General features: G+C 39.7%; 1 protein-coding gene across 2 annotated transcripts; it reads right to left on the bottom strand.

Moving 5' to 3' along the window:
• Positions 1 to 7,048: 7,048 nt before the first annotated feature.
• HEXIM1 (HEXIM P-TEFb complex subunit 1) lies at positions 7,049 to 12,687 on the bottom strand. Of its 2 annotated transcripts, none has more exons than XM_070726482.1 (3): positions 12,669 to 12,687; positions 10,671 to 10,749; positions 7,049 to 10,459 (listed from the first exon to the last, which is right to left on the bottom strand). In XM_070726482.1, exon 3 carries the CDS (start codon positions 10,307 to 10,309, stop codon positions 9,233 to 9,235), a length of 1,077 nt encoding a protein of 358 aa, XP_070582583.1. In that variant the 5' UTR covers positions 10,310 to 10,459; positions 10,671 to 10,749; positions 12,669 to 12,687; the 3' UTR covers positions 7,049 to 9,232. The 2 variants fall into 2 exon arrangements, with proteins under 2 accessions (XP_070582583.1, XP_070582582.1); XM_070726481.1 differs by lacking the exon at positions 12,669 to 12,687 and adding an exon at positions 11,327 to 11,421.
• Between the last annotated feature and the right edge of the window lie 11,476 nt (positions 12,688 to 24,163).

The raw sequence follows: 24,163 nt of genomic DNA, 5'->3' as shown, positions 1-24,163 counted from the left end.
CTAATACAGGGGAAATAAAAATAGTGCCCAATTTTCTTAACCAATTGTCCTGTTGAAGAGAACAATGTGTACTGGCGGTCCTTGACTTATGACTGGTCTCTTAGGGAGGGACCATCCAAAATTCTGATGCCCCACTCAAAAAAGGGGACGCTTACAATCTAGGTTTGAAGTTCTGATAGTCAGGCTTCCTCAACAGAGACAGGACTATTGATTTCAGGAGTTTAGAAACACATCTGCATTTATGACACTTTGCAGTGTCCCAACTGTAACATGATCATGGTTTATTATAGTTTTGCCAAAAACCAGCACTTCTGGTTTTTGGAAAAACCACACCCTTATTAAGCCATTGGTTCACTCAATAACTGTGGCAGTCACTTAATTGCAACATTTGCTTAACGACCACTGTAAAAATATCATACAATCTTAATTACCTTGGCATTCATTTAATGACTGCTGCAAAAAAGTCACAAACTCAGGAAAATTTTACGACTCTCACAACGTATTGCCATGATGGGAAATTCCATTACAGCTGTATGTTGAGGATTACTTGTAATCCAGTAACTTTTAGACACCCAAGAGTGGGTAAATCTACGGAGAGGGGTGGCATACAGATCTAATAAATACTACTACTACTACTACTACTAATAATAATAATAATAATAATAATAATAATAATTAATAATAATAATAATAAATGCAGCAATCAAAACTGGATGAAAAACAGCAGCTTTGAATAAAGCCATGTAGAAGCTTAACTATAGCCTATAAGTACACCTAAAACATTATGGTGATTTAGTAAGACAACCTCTTACCCAGATTAAAGGCACACTGCATAGTGGACCATGAAGAAGTTAACCACATTTTAACCTAATACATTGGCTAAATATACCATGGCATTTGAGGTTTATGATCACATGTCATGTGAAGTCAAAACTTTGGGCTCTACAAACCACATTTCAGTTAATCAAGGATCAGTGTATTGTGCATACATAGTTCATATGAATGATAAAGAACCTGTGGCCTTTCAGGTGTTTTTAACTACATTTCCCAGGAGACCAGCTCACATGGCAAATAGTAAGGAATGCTGGCTGTTGCAGTTCCTCAATGTACAGGAAGTGACATATTCCCTACCTTTGTCAAATGTAAATGCACACTTTTTTAAAAAAAAATAAATTCTATAGCCACCCATCATCTCAAGAAGTTACTTTGAGTGACATGCATCATACATATGGAAGTGCAATTCAGAGGTAGAAGGGAAAAAGAGGGATGGACCTTAGCTACAGCTAGTCCTAGGGGCCTTTTCTTCCCTGGCATGTCTTCTTTGCTGCTCTTTTCTTCCTGAGAATGAGCTCGTACCAGAAAGAGAAAAGACAGCTTCACATTCAAATGTACGTGGGTTAATTGATTTTCAGTTGATAGTTCCAAGCTGCAGATGTGACTTTCAGAATTCCATTGGGAAATGCTGTGTTTAAAGTGACCTGCAGATTCTGATGGGTGCAACCCTGAAAAAAGCTTATTTTGATCTCTAGGCTAGTTTGCCTTTACCCACTTTTCCTGACATGCTATTGAGGGGGCCCCCAAACCTGGCAACTTTAAGATTTGTGGACTTCAACGCCCAGAATTCTCCAGCTAATTCTAAGAGTTGAAGTCCACAAGTCTTAAAATTGCCAGTTTTGAATACCTCTGTGCCACATCCTAAGTCAGTGATGGCAAACGTGGCACATGGAGCCATATCTGCTGGCACGCGAGCAGTTGCCCTAGTTCTTCTCTGGCATGCATGTGTTGTGAGCCACCCCGAGTCTGTGGAGAGGGGCGGCATACAAGTCTAATAAATAATAATAATAATAATAATAATAATAATAATAATAATGTGTTCACTGGCCAGCTGATTTTTGGCTCACACCGAGGCTCTGGGAGGGTGTTTTTGTCTTCCAGAGAGCCTCCATGGGGATGGAGGATGACGTTTTTACCCTCCCCCGGGCTCCAGGGAAGCCTTTGGAGCCTTGGGAGGGCAAAACACGAGCCCACTGTGCCCACCAGAAGTTGGGAAACAGGTCATTTCCGGCCTCCAGAGGGCCTCTGGGGGCCAAGGGAAGCTGTTTTCGCTTTACCCAGGCATTGAATTGTGGGTGTGGGCACATGCTCTTTTGGCACCCAAGGAAAAAAAGGTTCACCATCACTGTCCTAAGTCTATTATTTAATGGCCCTTATACTAATAAAACAAGAGAGAACAGTTGCTTTCTGGTACTTTCTTTTGTCAAAATTAAAACTCTAGTTTTTGGTATATCCCATAGATATCCATTGTCTCAGCTTTTCTTGAAAAATTGTTAACGAAGAGAGCTGAGAGATTCCAATGGTGGATTTGCCTAATAAGATACCCATAGATAGTTTGTATACTAGTCGCAAGAGTGGTACATTCTTCACACCACTTTGATGTGAGAGCTACCCCAAGTGTTACTTATACAGTGGTACCTCGAGATACGAGTTTAATTCGTTCCGGACCTGGGCTCTTAAGTCGAGCAGCTCTTATCTCGAACGACTTTTCCCCATAGGAATTAATGTAAATAATTTTAATTGGTTCCAGCCCTCAAAAAACTCACAAAGTTAGTCTAAATTATGCAGAAAGACATGTTTTTAATGAAGAAATGTACATGTACATATAAATGAATAGTGAAGTTTCTTTCACTTAACTTGTAAACTTTCTTAAACTTTTAAATTTACATATGTTCAACTTCTCTGCCACCCAATCCTGTAGGACAGAGGTCCCCAACCCTTTTTGCACCAGGGACCGGCTTTAAGCGATCAAGAGAGGAATGGGTGAATGAATGGACGGAGGGTGGGAAGGAAGGAAGGAAAGAGGGAAGGGACAGGAACAGAGGAAGGAAGCAAGGAAACTTATGAAAGGGGAGAGTAAGAGAGGAATGAGTGAAGGGAGGGAGGGAGGGAAGAAGGTGGGAAGGAGAAAGAAAAGAAGAAATAGAGGAAGGGAAGGTAAAAGAGAGAAAGAAAAAGAGCAAGAAAGAAAGAAAGAAAGAAAGAAAGAAAGAAAGAAAGAAAGAAAGAAAGGGGGAAGGGACAGGAACAGAGGAAGGAAGCAAGGAAACTTATGAAAGGGGAGAGTAAGAGAGGAATGAGTGAAGGGAGGGAGGGAGGGAAGAAGGTGGGAAGGAGAAAGAAAAGAAGAAATAGAGGAAGGGAAGGTAAAAGAGAGAAAGAAAAAGAGCAAGAAAGAAAGCTGCAAGCACCCCCCCCAAGCCCCCCAGGCCGGCTGCAACCTTTTAAAACACGCGCGCCGCTTCGCAGCTGTCTCCTGAAGCCGAACGCGGAAGTTAGCGTTTGGCTTCAGGAGACAGCTCCTTGGCGCTTGTATCTCGAATTTGGGCTTGTAAGTAGAACAAAAATATATCTCCCCTCCCAGCTCTTATCTCGAGTTGCTCTTAAGTAGAGCAGCTCTTATGTCGGGGTTCCACTGTATTGCTTTTTTTAGTACTGCTTATAGGGCTCACATTTTTAAAAAGCCACTCTTACCACTTTTGATAAGCTGGAATATTTGTTTTCTCTCTGATGAACTTGTTTACCAAATGAAGTAAAAAAAATAGTAATGGAATATTTCAAATACTTTTGCATTTCATTTTCTCACAGAGCTTCAAAGTTGCTAAGCAATATATAATTGATCCACCACTAATATATTAAAGTCAGGAATATCAGCTATGTTGATTAGATTACTAGCCCAAAGCACGGTAGAACACCTGTAGTGAACATTCTAAGCCTGGTTTGCAAATATTTTCAGGATATTTTGCAATAGCATTGCCATTGAAAAAGATCCAGTATTTGGTGGCCATCTGTTTAATTTCAAAAGGTACTGATATTCTCTGCCAGGGTGCAGATGATAATTGCCCTGAATGAGGCTTCCAATAAGGAGACTACAACTAAGACCTGAGCTCAGGCCTTTTAAAGCTTTAAAGATAAAAAACAGCAGTCTGTACTGTGCACTGCAACATATTTGAAGAAGTAAGTAGATAAGTTAACAATGGCAAAGTAGATTTGTGTTGTTGCTGTTGTATACTTTCATAGCCATCAGTGCTCAGAAATAATCCCATATCTGAAACTGTTAAGTTTTAAATCAAACAGATTTAAAGAGTTATAGAATTAATGTCTTTTACAGTGGGAATAAAACTGCCACACACCATTTGGCATCAGATACCACTGATACCATAGCACAGTATTTCTCAATCCTGGCAACTTTAAGAGATATGGACTTCAATTCCCAGAATTCCCTGGGATGCTAATAGGGAATTCTGTGACTCGAAGTCCATATCTCTTAAACTTGCCAAGTGTGAGATATATTGCAATAACAAATAATCAGATAAGAACAAATCAGCACCAGACATCTTACTTTTATCTGCATTGTTTCCTTGATTTATAGTTATCCAGATTTCTGCAAACCCAGGTTGTGGAGACCTCTATACTTTCAGCCATGATGCCACTTGGGCTTCCAGAGCCCAGCTGGTGTTCAGAAGGAAAGGATGAACCATTAGCCTGAGCAGTAATGAGGGGAACATCTCCATGCTGCAGGTGTTTGCCTCTCTCCTTTCACGGTTTATGGAAACAGGATTAGGAGGTAAACCACCCAGATTATGAGCTTTTGCCACATTAAGGGGGGGAAAAATGGCTTTGTTTACATCAAGGGCATGGTGCCAATTTACTCCCACAAGATAGGCTTCCTTCATTCAGTTTTACATGTCCTTTGTCATTTGCACCCCATATGACTCTATCTTGGATATTTTATCCGTAATAACAGGATTAAGATGAGCACGATAAGGCAGTCTTTCCACGTTCAAAGTATATTGTACACATTTACAATTAAGGTAATAATTATATAAGTCATTATTTTGATAAAAAATATTCAAATCTATTTCAACTCATTTCAGCAAAAATGTTTCTTTACTCATAAGAATATGAAAATAATGTTTTACTATACTTGTAAAACTTGCTTATTTTTATAAAAAATACCATAAAGTTTGCCAGCTCATTGGCTTTTGTAAGGAGGACCCTATTTCAGGACCCCAAACTGCCTTATGAGTTTATTATTAAGCCTGTTTGCCTTCCAGAGAGCTGGCGCTGGGATTAATTTGTAAAACACGTTAAACTGTGGCTGTGGTGTGATTCAAATGTTGATTAGTCAAAAACTACTATTTCCCTTTAAGATGTGAACATTGGGAAAATATGAGTAAAATTTCTTATATTTTACTTGCAAACACAGAAATGCTAAATGAATTCAAATGTTATACCAAATTCACTTGTCAGAAAAAAAGATCCCAAAGGATTATACAAACCACACACACACACACACACACACACCATCAGTATATTTTGCTGCTTTGATAAGCCAAATATATGTGTGTGTGTGTGTGTCTAGATTTCTTGTGTGAATTTTAACCATAAATTTCAATATTTGAATTCCCACACGTTGAAAGGCCAATCCTCAGAAGGAAAAAAAATAGAGACAACAAAACTATTTCCAGATCCACATTGATTCTACGCAAGAACTAAGAGTTACATAGAACTCTACAGCTTCTGTAGCTTTGAAATACACTGTATTTATTCATGTATCTTACACCACAAAAGGTTGGGCTGAGGGGGGGGGGATGCTACTTTTTATAAATACATTCCTTCTAATTATTAAAAATCGAGGATATAGAAATTAATTATGATTTCAAAACCAAGTTTGGTATTTCTGGATGAAATAGCAAGCTATTTTGCCTGGCTTCCTCCCATAAGGTATGTAATCAGCCAGACCACTTCCTTTTAGAAGAGTTTTACAGTCTGTTGCCTTGAAGTAAAAATACAAGCAGTATTTCATTCTAGAAGGCACAAACTAAAAATTCAAGACCTCTCCTGATATCAGTTGAAATTCTACCCTTCCTGCAGTTTGGATGGCATTACTCCCACTCTTAAAAACCCCTTCCCCCAAACAAGGAAGACAGCTACTTTTGAATTTCCCCCAAACTTGGATGAGTCTCTCCTCTGGTAGAGGCTGGAAAGCACCTCCCAAAAACCGCCAAGTCTTTGCCTAATCAACCTGCTCCCACACTCTAAAAAAGACATCTCAGGCTCCACTACAGATTGATTTATAGATTTTGGCCTTCAGAAGGCTGGTTATGTCTGTCAAGCTTCATTGGTGGAGGAAACCAACTACCCAAATTTGTCATGTGTGTGTGTGTGTGTGTGTGAAATCAAGACAATCCCCAGTCTAAAGCAATTTGGCTAGTGAAAGGGAGAATTGGATGGTGGAAAGTAGCAAGGTAGGGAAAGCATCCATGGAAAGGGAGAACCAATGGTTGAATTGGCCTCAGAAATAATCAGGTGGCACTCTTAAACCAGGATGTACCTACGACCAGGAATGATCATGCCCACCGTATGATTCTGGGATTCCAGTTGAATAATAGAGTTGATCAATCAATTCCTGTACTATCCTTCCCAGTTTCTAGGCTATCCTGGGAGGGAAAAGCCCAAACAGCTCATTTTTATCTATAGATGCAGAAATGTGGCCAATACAATTCTAAAACATGAAATTTATCCAATCACTGCAGAGAGCTGTGCATTAAGAAATCTAGAATGTCCTTGCCATTTTCACAATTAAACTCAATGCTGTCAGTTGTCTTAATCAATACTTAATTTCTAATTGTTAAGGGATTTGAATATCAGTTCATAATTTACACTTATGGCTCCATTCTAGAGTCTCTTCCAGAATGATCAGACTGCTAGGCATTTTTCTGTCATAATATTGGTACACGTTCCTAGGGAAATTAGACATAATTCCTTCAAAGATAAAACAAAGATTTTGAATTGTTCCTTACATATCCTAATGGTCAAATTAGCGCTGACCATTTAAAGATCACCAGTTTTGTTTTGTATTGGCTTTATTTTTAAATTTAGTTTGCCTATTTCTTAAAGAACCCCAATGGCTTATAAGACAAGCCATAAATATTTATAGATTAATACCTAAACAAAGTTGTTTAATATACCATTAAATACATTTCTCTTCTTTTAAAAATAAGGAGGTACAATTTATTAGGAGGGAAGACAAATATAAAATATGGAAGTATACTATGAAATTGGACAGCATTGTGTCTATGTCAAATCTGTGTATGCACCAGAATATAATAAATTGAAATACAAGTTTCATGGTAAAGGCAGAAGCCCATATTCACTAAATCCGTTCCTGCATTTTTGTAGACTGAATTCATCAAAATGATAACTTGTTTTTGCAGTTAATGAAAGACTGTTGGAAGCACAAAAGGACCCCATAACATTCAACACTAAAAAAAACCCACAACCCTATCCAGCTGATAGCTAGATAAAGAAGCTACCCAAATAAGAACGTCTCCATGTTCATTTGAAAGCAATTCTCAATTTCAAGTGGGAGTTGCCTTAAAACAAGCTACCATAACTGTTGCAGATCCCATGATTGCTTAGATTTTATTCCTTATCAGCCTCAGATGGCAATTCTAATAGAAAATGATTTTAAGATTATGACTCCCACAACCAGATTACACTAGGCTTCCTGATGCATAGAACCATAGCAGTAGCTTTCATAATGTCTGCATGTACAAATGATCCTCTTTTTGTTTGCATTATCATGATTGGTGGGGATAGGCTTCCCATATAGATAAACTGTCCACATAGTTGAAGAAAGTGAGCTAGGCTACTAAACTAAGATAAGGGCAGAATATCTGGCAAAACTTGTTTTTTAAAATAGGTGGCTATATCAATTTGGCCAACAAAATAAACATAAAGAAGTCATTGCATACTACTAACTGGGCTGGCCATTGGAAAACTTTTTTTGCTATTGGTCTACATTGCAAATTTGGATAGCACAGCAGACATCTCATCCTATCCAAACTAAAGCCTAAGCTTTAAAAAAGGAAGAAGATAAAGGTGATTTGCCATTTCCTTCTCAAGTATTATTTAATTATTACTTATTAAAGCAGCAAGAGAATTTGTGGATAAACAGCAAGCAATATCCCTGCAACATTTTCAGTGATAGAAAACAGCGGTTTAGGCAACAGGATTTGAATGCTCCACTGCCTTGGGCAGGTCTTACCTGCCCATCCTCTGACTCCAAAGTATAAAGATGGGAACAGAGACTTACCATGCAGGTTTGGTGTGGAGCCCAACAAGGCAGCTAAATAAAGTAACTTGCTTTGGCAGCTCACCCCCTGCCCACCCCATAATTATAAAACATATAACAAATAAAGAATGTTCTAGTGAATAAAGTAACTTTGGACGATTGTGATGTTTCTCTTTGGTTTTCTGTTAGAATAACCACACAATGGTTTAGAACAATCTATCCTTTCCAATTCATATCCCTTTAAAGCAGTGGTTCTCAACCTTTCTAATGCCGTGACCCATTAATACAGTTCCTCATGTTGTGGTGACCTCCCAACCATAAGTTTAACGCCAATTCTCCCAACAGAGCTTTAAGCTGATTGGCAGGAAGGTCAGAGGGACGCCCCCAATGTAAATGCCTGATTGGTCGGATTGTAAAAATATGTTCCAAGGCGCCAGAATAGAAGCTTCGTGGGAAATGTGTCTTTTCTCAGGGTCTTAGGCGACCCCTGTGAAATGGTCATTTGACCCCCAAAGGGGTCCCAACCCCTAGGTGGAGAACCACTGCTTTAAAGCAATATCCAAATGCTGCCTGAAAAAATTATTCACAATATTCTCTGCCAAAAGAAAATACTTTGAATTATTTTTCTAGAAATCACACCAGAATAATTATGCTAACATGACCTTCAGTTTATTTAAACTCTCTTCATGAATCAGGATAGCCTTCCTCTTCTCCCCCAGAATTTGACCATTTTACATGTCCCTTCCCATGCCCCATTCCCTCTTCACCAATTCTCTCTCCTTTACAAGGATCACAAATTCTGTTTCTGTATGAGTCCGATGAACTTTTAAAAATTTTCCTAGGAATATTGGATATTCTGTATTCTTATTTAAAAAAAAACAAATTCCAAACCCCTTGATTATATATGTTTTTAAAAAGAGCACAGGCTATATTAAAACTATCTTTATAAACAGTGTAAGATTGTGAATTTATTCTGATTAGATCACATAAAGTCCTGTGCGTGTGTGTACTCCCAAGTGCATATAGTCCCACAATATGAATACAGCATCCTGGGATGGTTTCTGTCCAATTCCATTTATGTCCTCAGAAAATGTTGTTTCACTCTCCCAGTTTAGAGAAATTGTTCTCTTGTTCTTTACCAAGTTCTATTTCTTTCAAGAGTTTCTGGTTCTCAGCTCTCAACTTGTCTAGTTCCTCTTCTAACTGACTTACCCTGGGGTCCTCTGTTGAGTCCCCTGCAAATTTTTTGTTCTCCATCAGTAGGCGGTTGTTCTCATCCTCCATCTTGGAAAGACACTTCTCCAACTCCAAATATTCCTTGATCAATTCCTGTTTGCTCATATTCTGTAGACTCTCTACATGATATCTCTCATAGGTCTCTGAAAAATCTTTCTGAAGGAATTCAGTACCCTCCCCTCCCATCCCATCACTACCCCCATCCTTCTCTTCCACAAAGTCTTCCTCACTGGTTTCATCTGACTTGGTGGTGGATCTTTTGGGGTAAAGGCTTGTCTTCAAGTCTGGTTCTTCTTGATCATGATCCTCCATTAAAAACTGTGTGGTGTTGTACGGTGCAACAGGCTGTCCTTTAGCAAACATCTCTGCCCGCAGCCTGGAAGCCCGTTGACTCTGCTTCTCATCAAACTTCTTCTTCTCTTCCCAGCTGAGTTTGTAGTAAGGCTTCCAATGTTTCTTCTTCTTTGAAGGGCGCCTCCTATGTTTCTTTTTGGCCAGCTGTTTTTCTTCTTCTCCACCAGACTGGGATCTGCAACTCGGGTCAAAATCCCCACAGTATTCCTGTTCCTGTAGGTCTAGTTGCTCTCCACCTTCCGCATCTTGGGTGTCTACAGCTGCAACAAATGCCTGGTCCCCAATCTGATTAATCCCTGGGGCAACCACACTTTGGATTCCTCCAACCACAGGAATTGTGAGTTCTGTATCAGGGAAGGGAACACCAGCACCGACCCGCCTGCCATCCTGCTGTTTAGCCACCTCTCTTGGTTGCCACCTATCAGCAATCTCTCTTCCTTGGAGCAGTTCCTGGTTAGAGGATGGAGATCCAAGGAAAGCCCCCCCTCCACCAGAGTCTCCTTCACCTGCCACCCTGCAGGGGGGGAAAGGTGTTTTGCCATTAGGCTGTTGCCTCAGATTGGCAGAGAAGGCAGCATCAGCCATAGCTGGTCCTTTTAGCAATTTCCTCAGCCGGAAGGAGATGGTTGGCTACTAAGTCCGAGGCGTTGACTCCCTCTTTTCTTGAAGGAGGGAAAATTTAATTAGCCGATGGTGCCTTGTTGGATGGTGCTGGGGCTGCCAGCTTCACAAGTTCTGAGAAAACAAATACTTCTTTTTAACACTTCGGGAAGCCCAACTTGCAAGTCTTTACAGAACTCTTACTGCTTAATATTTATCAGGAGTATTAATATGGAAGCCTTTCTTGCTCGATCTTAAATTTCTAATGGGTCACAAACATTAAACTTTGCAGGGGGAAAAAAAAAGACCGGCAAGCTGTCTTGGTCAGTCTTTAAATGTTCGTTACCTTCTGGGAAGTGTGGAAGCATCCGCTTTTCCCTCCAGTCTCTACTTCTCCTGTTTGTCACACTGTACGAGATGCACATCTACAATTATAAAAAACAAAAAGAGTTCCAGCTAAAAAAACCGAACCACCGCAAAAAAAAAAAAAAGCAGCAAGTTGTGTCCTTGAAACACCTTGTACGGAACAATTATATTTGGGAAAAAAATAGTTATAGTTTATTAGATTTGTATGCCGCCCCTCTCCGAAGACTGAAGATACGAGAGACAAAAGGCAACTGAAGAGTTAAAGCAGCAGGGTTGTCACTCCAGCGTATAGTGATAAAAATGTTAAATGTCCAAATCCGCACAATTAAGGGTTAACAGTTCAGGCACGAAAAAGTTAAAGGCAATTCCAATGCCTAGAGTCTAAGTGTGTAACAGTTCTTTTTTTCTCAACAATCTGAACCTCAAAAATCGCTTGAAAAAATATTTCCGTTCTAACTTCAGCTATGAAAAACTCTCCAGTCCCAAACGAGTTAAAAATGATTTCCTCCTCCACCTCGGAGAGGAAAGAGTTAAGTCAATGTGGGAAGGCTGACTCCTCCACGCACATTCAACGTTCGAATCTCCCCCTCCCTTGCAGTTAACCCCACCCCTCCTTCCACCGCTTTCCTCCCTTACTCAAGCGCCGCCAGTTCTCAACTGCTACTCCTAGCGCGTTTCCTCGCCTTATATAAACGAACCAGCCCCTTCAACGCAGTGCGCAGCCGCTTCTCATTTTCCTGGTCCCAAGGTATCTCGGGATTTGTGGTTTCTGCTTCCGATCGATTGCCCAGTTCTCTTTTAACACAATGACTACCCTTCCCAGAATCGCGGCAAGGGACTGTTGTTTAGCCAATCAATATTCAAGGAGGGCTGGGACAATAAGGAAGCTCTCTCTGGTAGGCTGCCTAAATAACTAAAACATCAATGGCTATAATGGGAGTCCTTCAATATTAACTGAACCAATCAGAGGAGAATAGTTGGAGGCGGTGTAGGAGATAGGAGGAATTGGAATATACCAACTATTTATGAGAATCTTGAAATCTTAACGCTTATTAAACCAGCCTTTTTGATTCCTCCTAAAATTCATCTTCAAACAAATGTCTCCTCAGACACTTTATCTGTCATAATAGCGTTGAAGGAAAATAGCTTCGTAATTTGCCCCATGAGAAAAAATGGTAGTGCCCAAAAAGTAGTTCCAATGTAACTCTAAAGATTAAGAAGATTTTGTAATGACTTCTCGTTTAAGATTGAGGATTTTCAGTTGAGGATTCGAGAATTTAGGGAGAGTATTGATGTCATCCAGTGACAAAAAAGATTTTGACAGAAGAGTTGAGTAGGAAGCTCTTGCTGGCGGAAGGTCACTATTAGTTGTGTAAAAAAACCCAGCTATGTTAACCTATGACGGTGACTGATCTACGTGGAGGGAGTTGTAAACAAACCGAAATTGGAAACTAGTTCCGTCTTAAAGGCATAAACGCAGTCCTTTCGCTAAATCAAATGATGTAATGGAAGGCCTGGAAAGGGGATTGCAGTACTGTACAGTGGTTAAAGACTGAGATTTCGAAAAGGAAGATATGCCCAAATTGCAACAAAGTTGAAAGAGTTTATTAACCAATTGCTGCTAGGTTTTTCTCTCTCTGGCTGTGAAGAAAGCAGGGCGGAAAGCCGTGACTGAAAAGGGAGCTGCAGAGCTTGAAGGCTCTGCGAGCTCTTCCCTTCTAATGCTTAGGAACTGGCTCAAGTGATCAGATGCAGTCTGCGTGTGCTCAGAGACTAATTTCAGTTCCGTTTCACCCGTTTCGAGCCCTGTGAGCTCCATATAGCTACCTTAATTCTATAAAGTTCAACGGGGGGGGGGGGGGCGGACGGGACGGGTTTACAACCCACTTTTCGATTGAGTTGAAGCTGGGACCCAGATTGGCATTGATTGCCTCTGTGGAGCTACAAGGTCAGGAATTCTTATTTTGCAGACCCTTACCTGAAAGGACTGCTTAAGAGGGAGGAGATTTCCTTTGCTGTCCACAACTGCTCACCTCTTCACCTCTGAATTCTGATTTCTCTTTCCATCTCTGAATTCTGATTTCTCTTTCACTGCTGTTCGCATTGTGGAGTTGTAACAGGACAGGGTTTGGTTAGCTTTTACAATGGAAAAAATGACCCAGGTGGCATAATAATTTTATAAAGAAAAGGTTAAAGGTTTTTAAAAAAACCTAACAATGCTGGGGCCAAATACTGTACTGTTAGTCTTTGAAAATTGAACCAACCTCTTGAAAATAATTTACAGTGATAGAAAGCCTGAGAAGTGATTAATTTTAAAATGCCAGCATGTTATCCTTTCCTGTGAAAACATGTTGGCAGGACTAATTGCATTAAACGAATTCTGTAAAAAAAAAACTTACATTTTTAAATGGCAGAAAGCAAGAGATTTAGTCACTGGGTTTTTGAAGAGTTTTAGGGAAAAAAAAATGGGTACATCTCAGACTAGCAGAAGAGAAGTTCAAAAGTAATGTTAGAAAGTGTTACTTCACAAAAATATTAGGGGAAGCTAGGAACCAATTTCTAGGAAGCTAGGAACCAGGTAGTTGACCAGTACCTACTATCAATAACTTTAAATAAACTGGGGGGATAAAACATGTCTATCATCCCATGTAAGTACTAAATAAATAATAAAATAATGGCAAATCCATTATGAACATTTGACTAACTGCAAAAAAGTTTTAAAAAATCAAAATATTAAACAACAACAAAACCCCTCCAAGGGCAGACTGGATGGATCACTGGCTCTTTTTCTGCAGTCAGTTTTCTATTTTCCTATGCTATAGTTTCCTTATTCATTTCAGTTCAACATAGGCTGCCTTGCTAAGTTTGCTGCACACATACTGTAAACTAGAATGATTTCTTACTGGAACACAATATTTTTCTATAATATAATCTTGAGAATACTGTGCAAAAAGTTGAAGCAAATAATACAACATTGTTCAGCCCCAAATCAAATGTAATTCCAACACAACTTTCTTGTAAGTCAACATTCTATTTCACTTTTATTATAAAGTACCATATTTTTCTGTCTATAAGACACACCTCCCCCCCAAAAAAGTGGGTGGAAATGTCTGTGGGGAGTAAAGGGCAACAATTCACAGCCCTACTGAAACTCTCGGGTGGGGGGGAAGCGTGCACACGCACCCACCCTTCAATTTCCTGCGCATGCGCAGAATTGTGGCCTGAAGCAGTCCCACCCTGGAGCCACCAGTGGGAAGAAATCCTCCAGGAAAGAGAGGAGCTTGTCGGGAAGACGACGTCGCTCCCACTTCGCCCGCTTGCCAGGAAGGACAACTGCTCTCCTTTCTGAAGGATTTCTTCCTTCTGGTAGCTCCCAGGCAGGATTGACCAGGGCGCCTTTGCTGCTGCTGCTGCTAAAGAAATCTTCCAGGAAATAGAGAAGCTTATTGGGGAGACGACATTGCTCCTGCTTCCCTGTTTACCCACTTTGCAGCAGCAGCGACAAAGGCGCCCTGGTCAATCACCCAGCAAAAGCGGGCAGCCACAGAAAAAAGTTCAAATGTTCAAAGAAACCGCAGTGTTTTTTTAATTAATATTTTTTGAAAACTCGTGGTATAGACTTTCCACGAAAGTCGGACCCACAAAAATCAAGGGACCACTGTAATACAGCAGTGAAAACTACTTACCTTCCCTACTGGTTCACAAGTATGCACTTTTTCACCCTCTGCACATGCACAGAACGCTTTGCGTATGCACAGAGGGTTCTTTAAAAAGAAAATAGTATTTATATTTATATACCGCTTCACAGTGCTTTACAGCCCTCTCTAACAGTTTACAGAGATTAAGCATATTGCCCCCAACAATCTAGGTCCTAAGTTTACCGACCTTAGAAGGATAGATGACGGAGTCAACCTTGGCGATGTCTGTGTGGGTGGGTGGAGCCTTGTGCTGCCATCGCTACCAGTTCTTCAAACCAGTGGCAATCACTGCTACCAGTACACCTGAACCAGGCCAAAATGATATATAACACCATTAATAGAATAGATAATATTAGGATCTAAACATTAAAACTCTAGTATTTCTGGAAACTATTGCAACAGTTAGAAAATTAAGGAATGGAATGTCTAATAAAAATTCAACCCTTTTCTTGTTTTGCTAAATTTACTTTATCGGGGAAACCCAATTTTAATAATATGATGAAAATATTAAAAAGTATATGGAAAAATTGGATGGAAATGGACATATTGTTTGTAGTTTGTCATTAGAGGTCAATTTGTTATGTATAAATATTTGTTATCAATAAATTAGTGTGATATGCAGATGTTAAGAAATGAGTGAAATAAGTAATTACAGGTTCCTATATTGCCTAGATTACTGGAGAAAGTTTTAAGTTATATACTTATAGTTTCAGTGTATCTTAAACTAATACTTAGAATTTATTTATTATAGAGCCCAATTATATTAAAGGATTATCTACAAAAGCTGAAATTTTCAGATTATAATATTATTTTGTAACTACGGTATTTACTGTTAAAATAGATTGTACTTTTTTCCTTTGTTGTATTTTACTTCTCTACAGTTCTACAGAGGAATCATTGAGTCTGTCATCTGCACCTCTTTAATTGTCTGGTTTGGTTCTGCAATCCAACAAGACAGACACAGACTTCAGAGGATAATCAGAACTGCAGAAAAAACAATTACTGGCAACCTGCCTTCCATTGAGGACGTATATACTGCATGAGTCAAGAAGAGGGCTGTGAAAATATTTACAGACCCCTCGCATCCTGGACATAAATTATTTCAACTCCTACCCTCAAACGTCACTATAGAGCACTGCACAAGACAGCTAAATACAGGAACAGTTTTTCCCCAAATGCCATCACTCTCCTAAACAAATAATTCCCTCACCACTATCAAACTATTCACTAGTAATATTATTATTACTATTAGTTTTTCTCATTGTTCCTATCACCCATCTCCTGCCACTTATGACTGTCACTTGTTGCTTGCATCGTAATGATTTACATTATTGATTGTTTCATGATTGCTTATTTGAATCCTATGACAATCATTGTGTTGTACCTTATGATTCTTGACAAATGTATCTTTTCTTTTATGTACACTGAAAGCATATTCCTTGTGGGTCCAATCATACTTGGCCAATAAAGAATTCTATGTTCTTTTCCTTTGATAATACATATATTTTTATTTTTGCATTTTTAAATTTCTCTTGCACTATTTTAAAAATAATAAATGTTTTTTAAAAATCCACATTTAGGAATATATGTTCTAAAACCTGGAAAGGATAATATGAGCAGTAGAATAAAGAAAATAAGTTGATCTAAACCTTGAAATCATTTACTCATGAAAAATTATGATTTATCTAATTAGTGCTGTTTAATTTGCCTGGATCTATCCACATACCATACTGGTTGGAGTAATTGGTGTTGTGGTCCAACAGACTTGGTGATCTCATGTTGTATTGTTGTTTTGTTTATTGTCAGTGCAGGATATCACATAGGGTATGTTGTGAAAAATGAATTTATCAAGTAGTATAAATGTGTAAATAAAGTAAATAAATATGTTTCACAGTGCCACGAACTAACTCTTCCTTAGCTTTGGTAATGTCTACTTGACCAAGCCATTTTGGGACTGTATCAACAGAGATGGTTTGAAAGATAGGGTTAGAAAAGTCATTTTTCTGCTCTGCAAACTGCTTGTGTACAGCAGTGTATAAGACTATTTTTGCACAATCACCCTTGGTTATCTTGTAAAAAATGGAAATAACAGTGCCATCTGTCTAAATAACATACATAATAAGAATATTAACAAGTATGTGAAAGCTAATTTTTGCAGGTGATAAGAATGGGTTCTTAATATTTGTTTTTACAAACCAAAAATAGCCCTGTTTTTTCAGAGATGCTTTTTTCTTTGGTTATAAAGAGTTTTCAGAAATGCTTTTTTTCTTTAGTTCCAGAGAAGCTGTTGTATTTTGCTTTCCATAGGAGCTGAATGGTTGACAGCAGAATTTCCCCCCCTTCTAAGCTGCAATCTGAAATTTGGATGCCTGCTGTTGAGACAGTCTGTTCCTTCATTGTATTCGGAAGGCATACCCAGAAAAGTATAGAACACCACTAGAAAGATTTCCCTACAATTGTCTTCTTTGTTTTTCTCTCCTTGCAGAGTCCTTTTGTACTCTGAAGGGAATGCAAGATCTAATCCTTGCTTTTCCTGGATTGTTTTTTAGTTTGTTATCCTAAGGCCTAGCGCTACCAACAGTTGCTTAGTACAATGCTGGTAGAAAATAGACTAACAATCCTGGGTCTAAAACACGATTTAATTATTGCCCACAAGATCATATGCTGCAACGTCCTACCGGTCAATTACTACTTCAGCTTTCACCGCAACAACACAAGAGCATGCAACAGATTCAAACTTAATATTAACCACTCCAAACTTGACTGTAAAAAATATGACTTTAACCATCGAGTTGTTGAAGTGTGGAACTCATTACTGGACTCAATAGTGTCAACCCCTAACCCCCAACATTTCTCCCTTAGACTATCCATGATTGATCTCTCCAGGTTCCTAAGAGGTCAGTAAGGGGCATACATAAGTGCACTAATGTGCCTTTCATCCCCTGTCCAATTGTCTTTCCTTTATCTCATATATCATATACTGTATATTTTCTTTCTTTCATATATCTTCTCTATTTTTACATATTATCTTTATAAATATTACTTCACGTCTATTCTCTTCCATATGTATTGTGTATTGAATAAATAAATAAATAAATAAATAAATAAAAATAGATTGACAAGGTTGCGGGGAAGAAGTTTAACTTAGGTCCAGATCCAGACAGAGCTGATCCGCAGCTTTAGAAACTTGTTTTTCAGAATTGACAAAGTTGGAATGAAACTGACATCAGCTAAGATTTTTAAATGGCCACAGAAAAAAAAAGGCCAGTGTTTTCTTAAATCACAACAAGAGTTTGCTGGGCAGAAATCAACAGGTTACGTTTCTTTTATAGCAAATACTACTCAAGTTACAATTAAAAGGCTGAGTTAGCTACAGGAACATAAAAAGGTGGCAACCCTAACTCAACTGGATTTAATTGTACGTAGCCACAGCAACAAGCCATGTGAAAAAATACAATTTAGCATAGGGAAAGATTTGAAATTACATAAATTAGCACACATTTTTAATTTCTATGTAGCAAGGTGCTTCTAGATACCTTGGCAATGTATTTTGTTAAAGATTTCTGAAAATAGTTATAGCAGAATATGGTAGGCGATAGATTATTTGATTTGGATCTTTTTTAAAAAATCTAATGACTACCGGTAACGTCTATTGATGGGGATGCTTTAACTATGACTGCATTTGGCTATGTGATGGAATATAATCTGGATTCTCATGAAAGAGGTGCTGCATTTCAGAGGACAAAGAGACAGCAAAGTTTAGGTACCGGCAGTTTGATCAAGAAGAAGAGAAGGTAATTCCCTAACCAATTGCAGAGTATATCTACAGTAATGCAAATAATTGCCTTAGTTTGGTGTATAGGTGAGGAACATAAAGGAAATTGCTCAGAAATAATTCTATATCTATATCTTTATCTTTAACTATATCTTTTTCTTGATTCATGGGGCTTCACAGGCTGCAACTCAGTAAGGTTAACCAACCTGACATTTATGGAACAGCACAACCTCTATTGAAAGAGGTCCTATGCATTTGGCAACCAAAGGTAAATTGCAAAACCCACATAGACATACAATATGTCTTCCCCAAGAACTGAGGTAATATGTAGGTTCAGTATGCTTCATATTTTAATCAACAATATTTTGACCATTGAAAAGTACATATCAGGATTAGTTTAACAGTTGACTTATGGATTAATCTTAAATATTTTCACGGCACCTTAAAATTTATTCCATAAAAGAATAGTGATGAAGGTTGTTTTCTCAAATTACGCTTTTTATCAGAGAGAAAATTTTGCAGGATGATCAGGAAATAATTGAGTGGGAGCAACGATTTTTTGTTTGCCACTTTAAAAGGCTGGACCACAGCCAACAGATTTAATTCTTGGATGAACTTTAGGAAAATACACTTTGAATTAAACATACAGTTGAGTCATTCCGTGTCAAGTGGACCAATTTTAAAGATCATCCCCAACTTACCATCTCAGATTTTGATGAAATTTGGCACATAGTTTCTTTATGATATAAAACTATGCTGTGCAAAATTTTAGTTCAAAAGACTAAGTTGGCCCAAAACGTAATTTTTGCTAACTCAGCATTTTGCAACCCTTTACTTGAGGTCTCCTAGAACTCCCAATTGGTAGTCTTTTGGACTAAAATTTTGCACAACATAGTTTTATAACATAAAGAAACTATGTGCCAAATTTCATCAAAATCTGAGATGGAAAGGCAGGGACCATTGGTCCACTTGACACGGAATGACTCAGTTGCCAACCAAACCAAGTGCTCTAGGAATTGGGCTGAGAATCTTCTTATCTGCTGACTTCTTATATTAGGCATATATGTGTGAGTGTGTGTCAGTATTGATTTCTGGTGATTGTCTGGACTAGTCTTGACTCACCTTTCAACGTTGCTAAGGTGATTGCTTGCCTTATAGATGCAGCTAGCACGGCTGCAGGTTGCAGTACCTGGGGTATTGGAACTGGCGGCGCTTGGACTGGTTGAGGTGCCTGGACTGGCAAGGGTGCCTGGACTGTTTGCTGTGCAGGACGAACTGGAACTTGTGAGCTTTTCTTCTATGAACTGTCTACTTCCTCCTAGTTCATAATAAGATATTGCGAAGATCTAGAGATCTTTTGCTCTCTTCACCTGTATGCAGGGAATGGAGGCCTAAAGGTACTGCAAGGTCACACGAGATCAGTAGTGCAAAATCTAGTGCTATTGATCTCTTGTGGTCCAATGGTCTTTTAGGCCTCTGTTTTCTCCAAACTCAGACCTGGACGAGATCTGTAGCAAAAGGCTTTGCAAATGGAGGGAAGGCCTCTGTCCCAAAACCCTTTGCCATCTTTGCAAAACGCCTCTGCAGCTCTGTTATTTATTTATTTATTATTTATTTATTCATTGGACTTATATGCCACCCTTCTCCAAGGACTCGGGTGGTTATGGTATATGTAGGTTTTATTTGACACTATTTGACAGCCCAAAACTGTGCTCCCTTTGGGGAAAGGAGGCTTTTCCCCACTACAAGTTCTTTTTGGGGATGGGAGCCCTTCCCTGCTATTTTGGGACACGAGGCCCAAATGGGGGTTGCACACACATGTTCAGGTGACGGGATGTGTGTGGTGCTAGTGGGGGACCGCTAAAGAAAGGGAAATGGGGGCGACTGGGGAAGGGAGAGTGGGGGTAGATAGGTGGAAATTCCCAAAATTTTCCTAACTTTTCCTGTTGGCATAGCTAGGTTGGGGGTTGTTGTATCCTGTAATGGCTACCTTGTATCTCTGTAAATAGTTTGTTCCTTGCTAAAGCGCTGTCTGAGCTGGAAATCAGGAAGTCGCTCCTGATTGGCTCAGACGCGCCCTGCTCTTGCTTTGGCGGGAACCGCAAATGTATAAAAGAAGCGGTTTCTCCCAAGCAGAGCAGACGGTACTCGCTGAAAGTCACTTACCTATGCTGAGCTGAATAAAAGTACCGTTCTAACCAACCCTGCCTCTGGGTTCACTTCAGGGGTCACGTGATTGAGTGAGCTTGGGCGTAACATCAAGTTGAACCCCACCACTAACTACATTCATAATTCAAGGACTACCTGTATTTTAGTTTCTCAGGATTCTACATAATTTTTCAGCTTTGTCCCTTTTTATTTTATTTATAAGAATGCCTATTTGCCTATTCTCAAAAATAAAGTTAATGATGGAGAGTGGTACTCCTCTGTTTTGCAGAATGCTAATTAGTTTTATTTTAAAATATGGTTATATTTTTTAAAAGTCAGAAATACTAGGAAATCTGATGGATACAAAGGGAGAGTGCTAGATGCCTACCCAATAGTAGTACCCATCTTGTATGCAGCTTAAATGTAAAAAACATATGCTCATTTTCTATTTGATTTTACGCAGGAGCAATGGCATTGCTCATATTATCTTTTCATTGTCACCACGACTTCAATTTGTAGATTACTAATTTATGAAAACGTTCCAAACTGTTTTCTGCAAGTTTATTGGAGAATCAGATTGCAAAGGCTATGCATGATTATACAGTGGTACCTCTACTTACAAATTTAATTCGTTCCGTGACCGGGTTCTTAAGTAGAAAGAAGAAGCAATTTTTCCCATAGGAATCAATGTAAAAGCAAATAATGTGTGCGACTGGGGAAACGACAGGGAGGGTGGAGGCCCTGTTTCCTCCCAGGATATTCCTAGACAGGCCCCAAGGAGGCTTCTCCATGCCCTTTCCAGCCCTGTTATCTCCCAGGAAATTCCTACAGAGGCCCCAGAGAGGCTTCTCCCTGCCTTTTCCAGTTACAGTTTTGGAGGCTTGATTTTGTAAGTGGAAAATGGTTCTTGAGAAGAGGCAAAAAAATATTGAACACCTGGTTCTTATCTAGTAAAGTTCGTAAGTAGAGGTGTTCTTAGGTAGATGTACCACTATACACTTGAAATGGACAATGTTTGCAAATGTCTGGAAATTAGTAGCGAAAAGCCCAAATATTATATTGTTGAAATATAACTACAAAATATAGCTTTTTGAGAGCACAACCTTTGTATCTTTTGGAACTGCTAAGCTTTATATCATGTATTTTAGTTGAAATCTATTTTGAAACTTGCATATAAGGGCAAAACATTTTAAATTCTGCCCATTTTGATATGTTAGTGCATGATTCAAAAAACACCTTTACTATGATTAGATGTCCCTGAAATGTTAAAAACTAAAAGTGCAGCTTCCATGCCATTAAAAAAAATCAGCTAATTTTTTTCTGAGCCAAAAATGGTTAATTATAACTGGGTTATAATAACCGCATGTTAAGCCAGAAAACCAGAGGTGATTGATTTAACAACATGGAGAACATGTGATAAGATTGGGGTTTCTCAATTTCCCCCCCAGGTTGGGGTAATTGAAAAAAGGCCAGTTGTGGTATTTTAGAATTTATACTATTTTTGTGAATTTAAAAATATAATTCTTGGTCATCACAGAGACCAATGTATTCTAGGGGCTGAAAAAAGAGAACAGACTGCTTGTAGCACAAAAACATTTGTTGCCCTCCATGCTGTTACAAGTTACAAGCAAAATGGTTCAACTCAGACTTACTATTCAGAAAACTGAGGTACTCTCTGGAGATGATAGTAGCATGTAGAATTGCTTGCAAGAACTGTGTGTGTGTGAGAGAGGGGGGGGGAGTGGGAGAGGGAGAGAAGAGGGGGGACTACTTGTACAATGCTGTACTTAGCTCCTGATATTTACTCAGAATCTTTTCTTATAATTTGAAATAGTTGGTACAGGTCCAATCCTCTTGAACAGCATAAGCTATATGAGCTTTTAAATATTTTCTTCTTCAGATGAGATATACCAAATAACTCTTTCAGATTTGCCTTACTGGATTTGAATGGATCTCTCCCTTTCTGAATACAGTATATTTCATTTTTTCAGCAATCTTCTTTTAAACCTCAGAACTGGATGCAGGTATTTTTATGTTAACTATATGCATTGCTTCCAAAATGAAGAGACAGAGATAGTAAGGAATTTCAGTATTGAGGGACAGTTCATTCTCTGAGGGATTCTTTGGCCTCTGGCTTTAAATTGAGGTATGAGATTAGTCATTACCATGTCAAGTTGTCAATCTCTTGTTTCTGGAATCAATGATAAGAACTTGATGGTAGCAAATATGAAAGACTCCATTATGTGATCATTTCAATAGCACAATGCTCACACTAGGCCAGTGAGGGTGAACCTTTTTTTCTTAAGGCGCCAAAAGAGCATGCATGCACACTATTGCACATGTGCAAGTGCCCACACCCATAATTCAATGCCTGGGGAGGGCGAAAACAGCTTCTCCTGCCTCCCTCTGGAAGGCCCTCTGGAAGCTGGAAATGGTCTGTTTCCCAACTTCTGGTGGGCCCAGTAGGCTTGCGTTTTATACAATACAATACAAATTTATTAGATTTGTATGCCGCCCCTCTCCGAAGACTCGGGGCGGCTCACAATGGTAAAAACAATATTATAATGGCACAAATCTAATATTAAAAGAAATAACTAAAACCCTATCATATTAAAACCAGACAACACATACATACCAAACATAAATTATAAGGAGCCTGGGGGAAAGATGTCTCAACTCCCCCATGCCTGGCGGTATAGGTGGGTCTTGACTGGTTTACGGAAGACGAGGGTGGGAGCAGTTCTAATCTCTGGGGGAGTTGGCTCCAGAGGGCCGGGGCCGCCACAGAGAAGGCTCTTCCCCTGGGGCCCGCCAAACGACATTGTTTAGTCGACGGGACACGGAGAAGGCCAACTCTGTGGAACCTTATCGGTTGCTGGGATTTGTGCGGTAGCAGGCGGTTCCGGAGGTACTCTGGTCCAATGCCATGTAGGGCTTTAAAGGTCATAACCAACACTTTGAATTGTGACCGGAAATTGATTGGCAGCCAATGGAGGCCACGGAGTGTTGTAGATACATGGGCGAATCTAGGAAGCCCCACGATGGCTCTCGCGGCCGTGTTCTGCACGATCTGAAGTTTCCGAACACTTTTCAAAGGTAGCCCCATGTAGAGAGCGTTGCAGTAATCGAACCTCGAGGTGATGAGGCATGAGTGACTGTGAGCAATGACTCTCTGTCCAAATAGGGCCGCAACTGGTGCACTAGGCGAACCTGGGCAAACGCCCTCTTCGCCACAGCCGAAAGATGATGTTCCAATGTCAGCTGTGGATCGAGGATACCCAAGTTGCGCACCCTCTCAATTCCCCCCCCCCAGGGTGATGGACAGACAGATGGAATTGTCCTTGGGAGGCAAGACCCACAGCCACTCCGTCTTGTCTGGGTTGAGTTTGAGTTTGTTGACACCCATCCAGGCCCCAACAGCCTCCAGGCACCGGCACATCACTTCCACTGCTTCATTGACTGGACATGGGGTGGAGATGTACAACTGGGTATCATCCGCATATTGATGATACCTCACCCCATGCCCTTGGAGGATCTCACCCAGTGGTTTCATGTAGATATTAAATAGCAGGAGGGAGAGGACCGACCCCTGAGGCACCCCACAAGGGAGAGACCTAGAGGTTTGCCCTCCCCAGGCTCCAAAGTCTTCACTGGAGCTGGGAAAGGGTAAAAACATCCTCCCCCAGCCCTACAGAGACTCTCTGGAAGTCAAAAATGCCCTCCCAGAGCCTCTGTGTGAGCCAAAAATCAGCTGGCCGGCACACACATGCATGTTGGAACTGAGCTATGGCAACGGCTCGCATGCCAGCAGATATGGCGCCGTGTGCCACCTGTGCCATAGGTTTGCTATCA

Source organism: Erythrolamprus reginae, chromosome Z (assembly GCF_031021105.1).
Source record: "Erythrolamprus reginae isolate rEryReg1 chromosome Z, rEryReg1.hap1, whole genome shotgun sequence".
Classification (NCBI taxonomy): Eukaryota; Metazoa; Chordata; class Lepidosauria; order Squamata; family Dipsadidae; genus Erythrolamprus; species Erythrolamprus reginae.
This window is presented reverse-complemented; position numbering and strand designations above follow the sequence as displayed.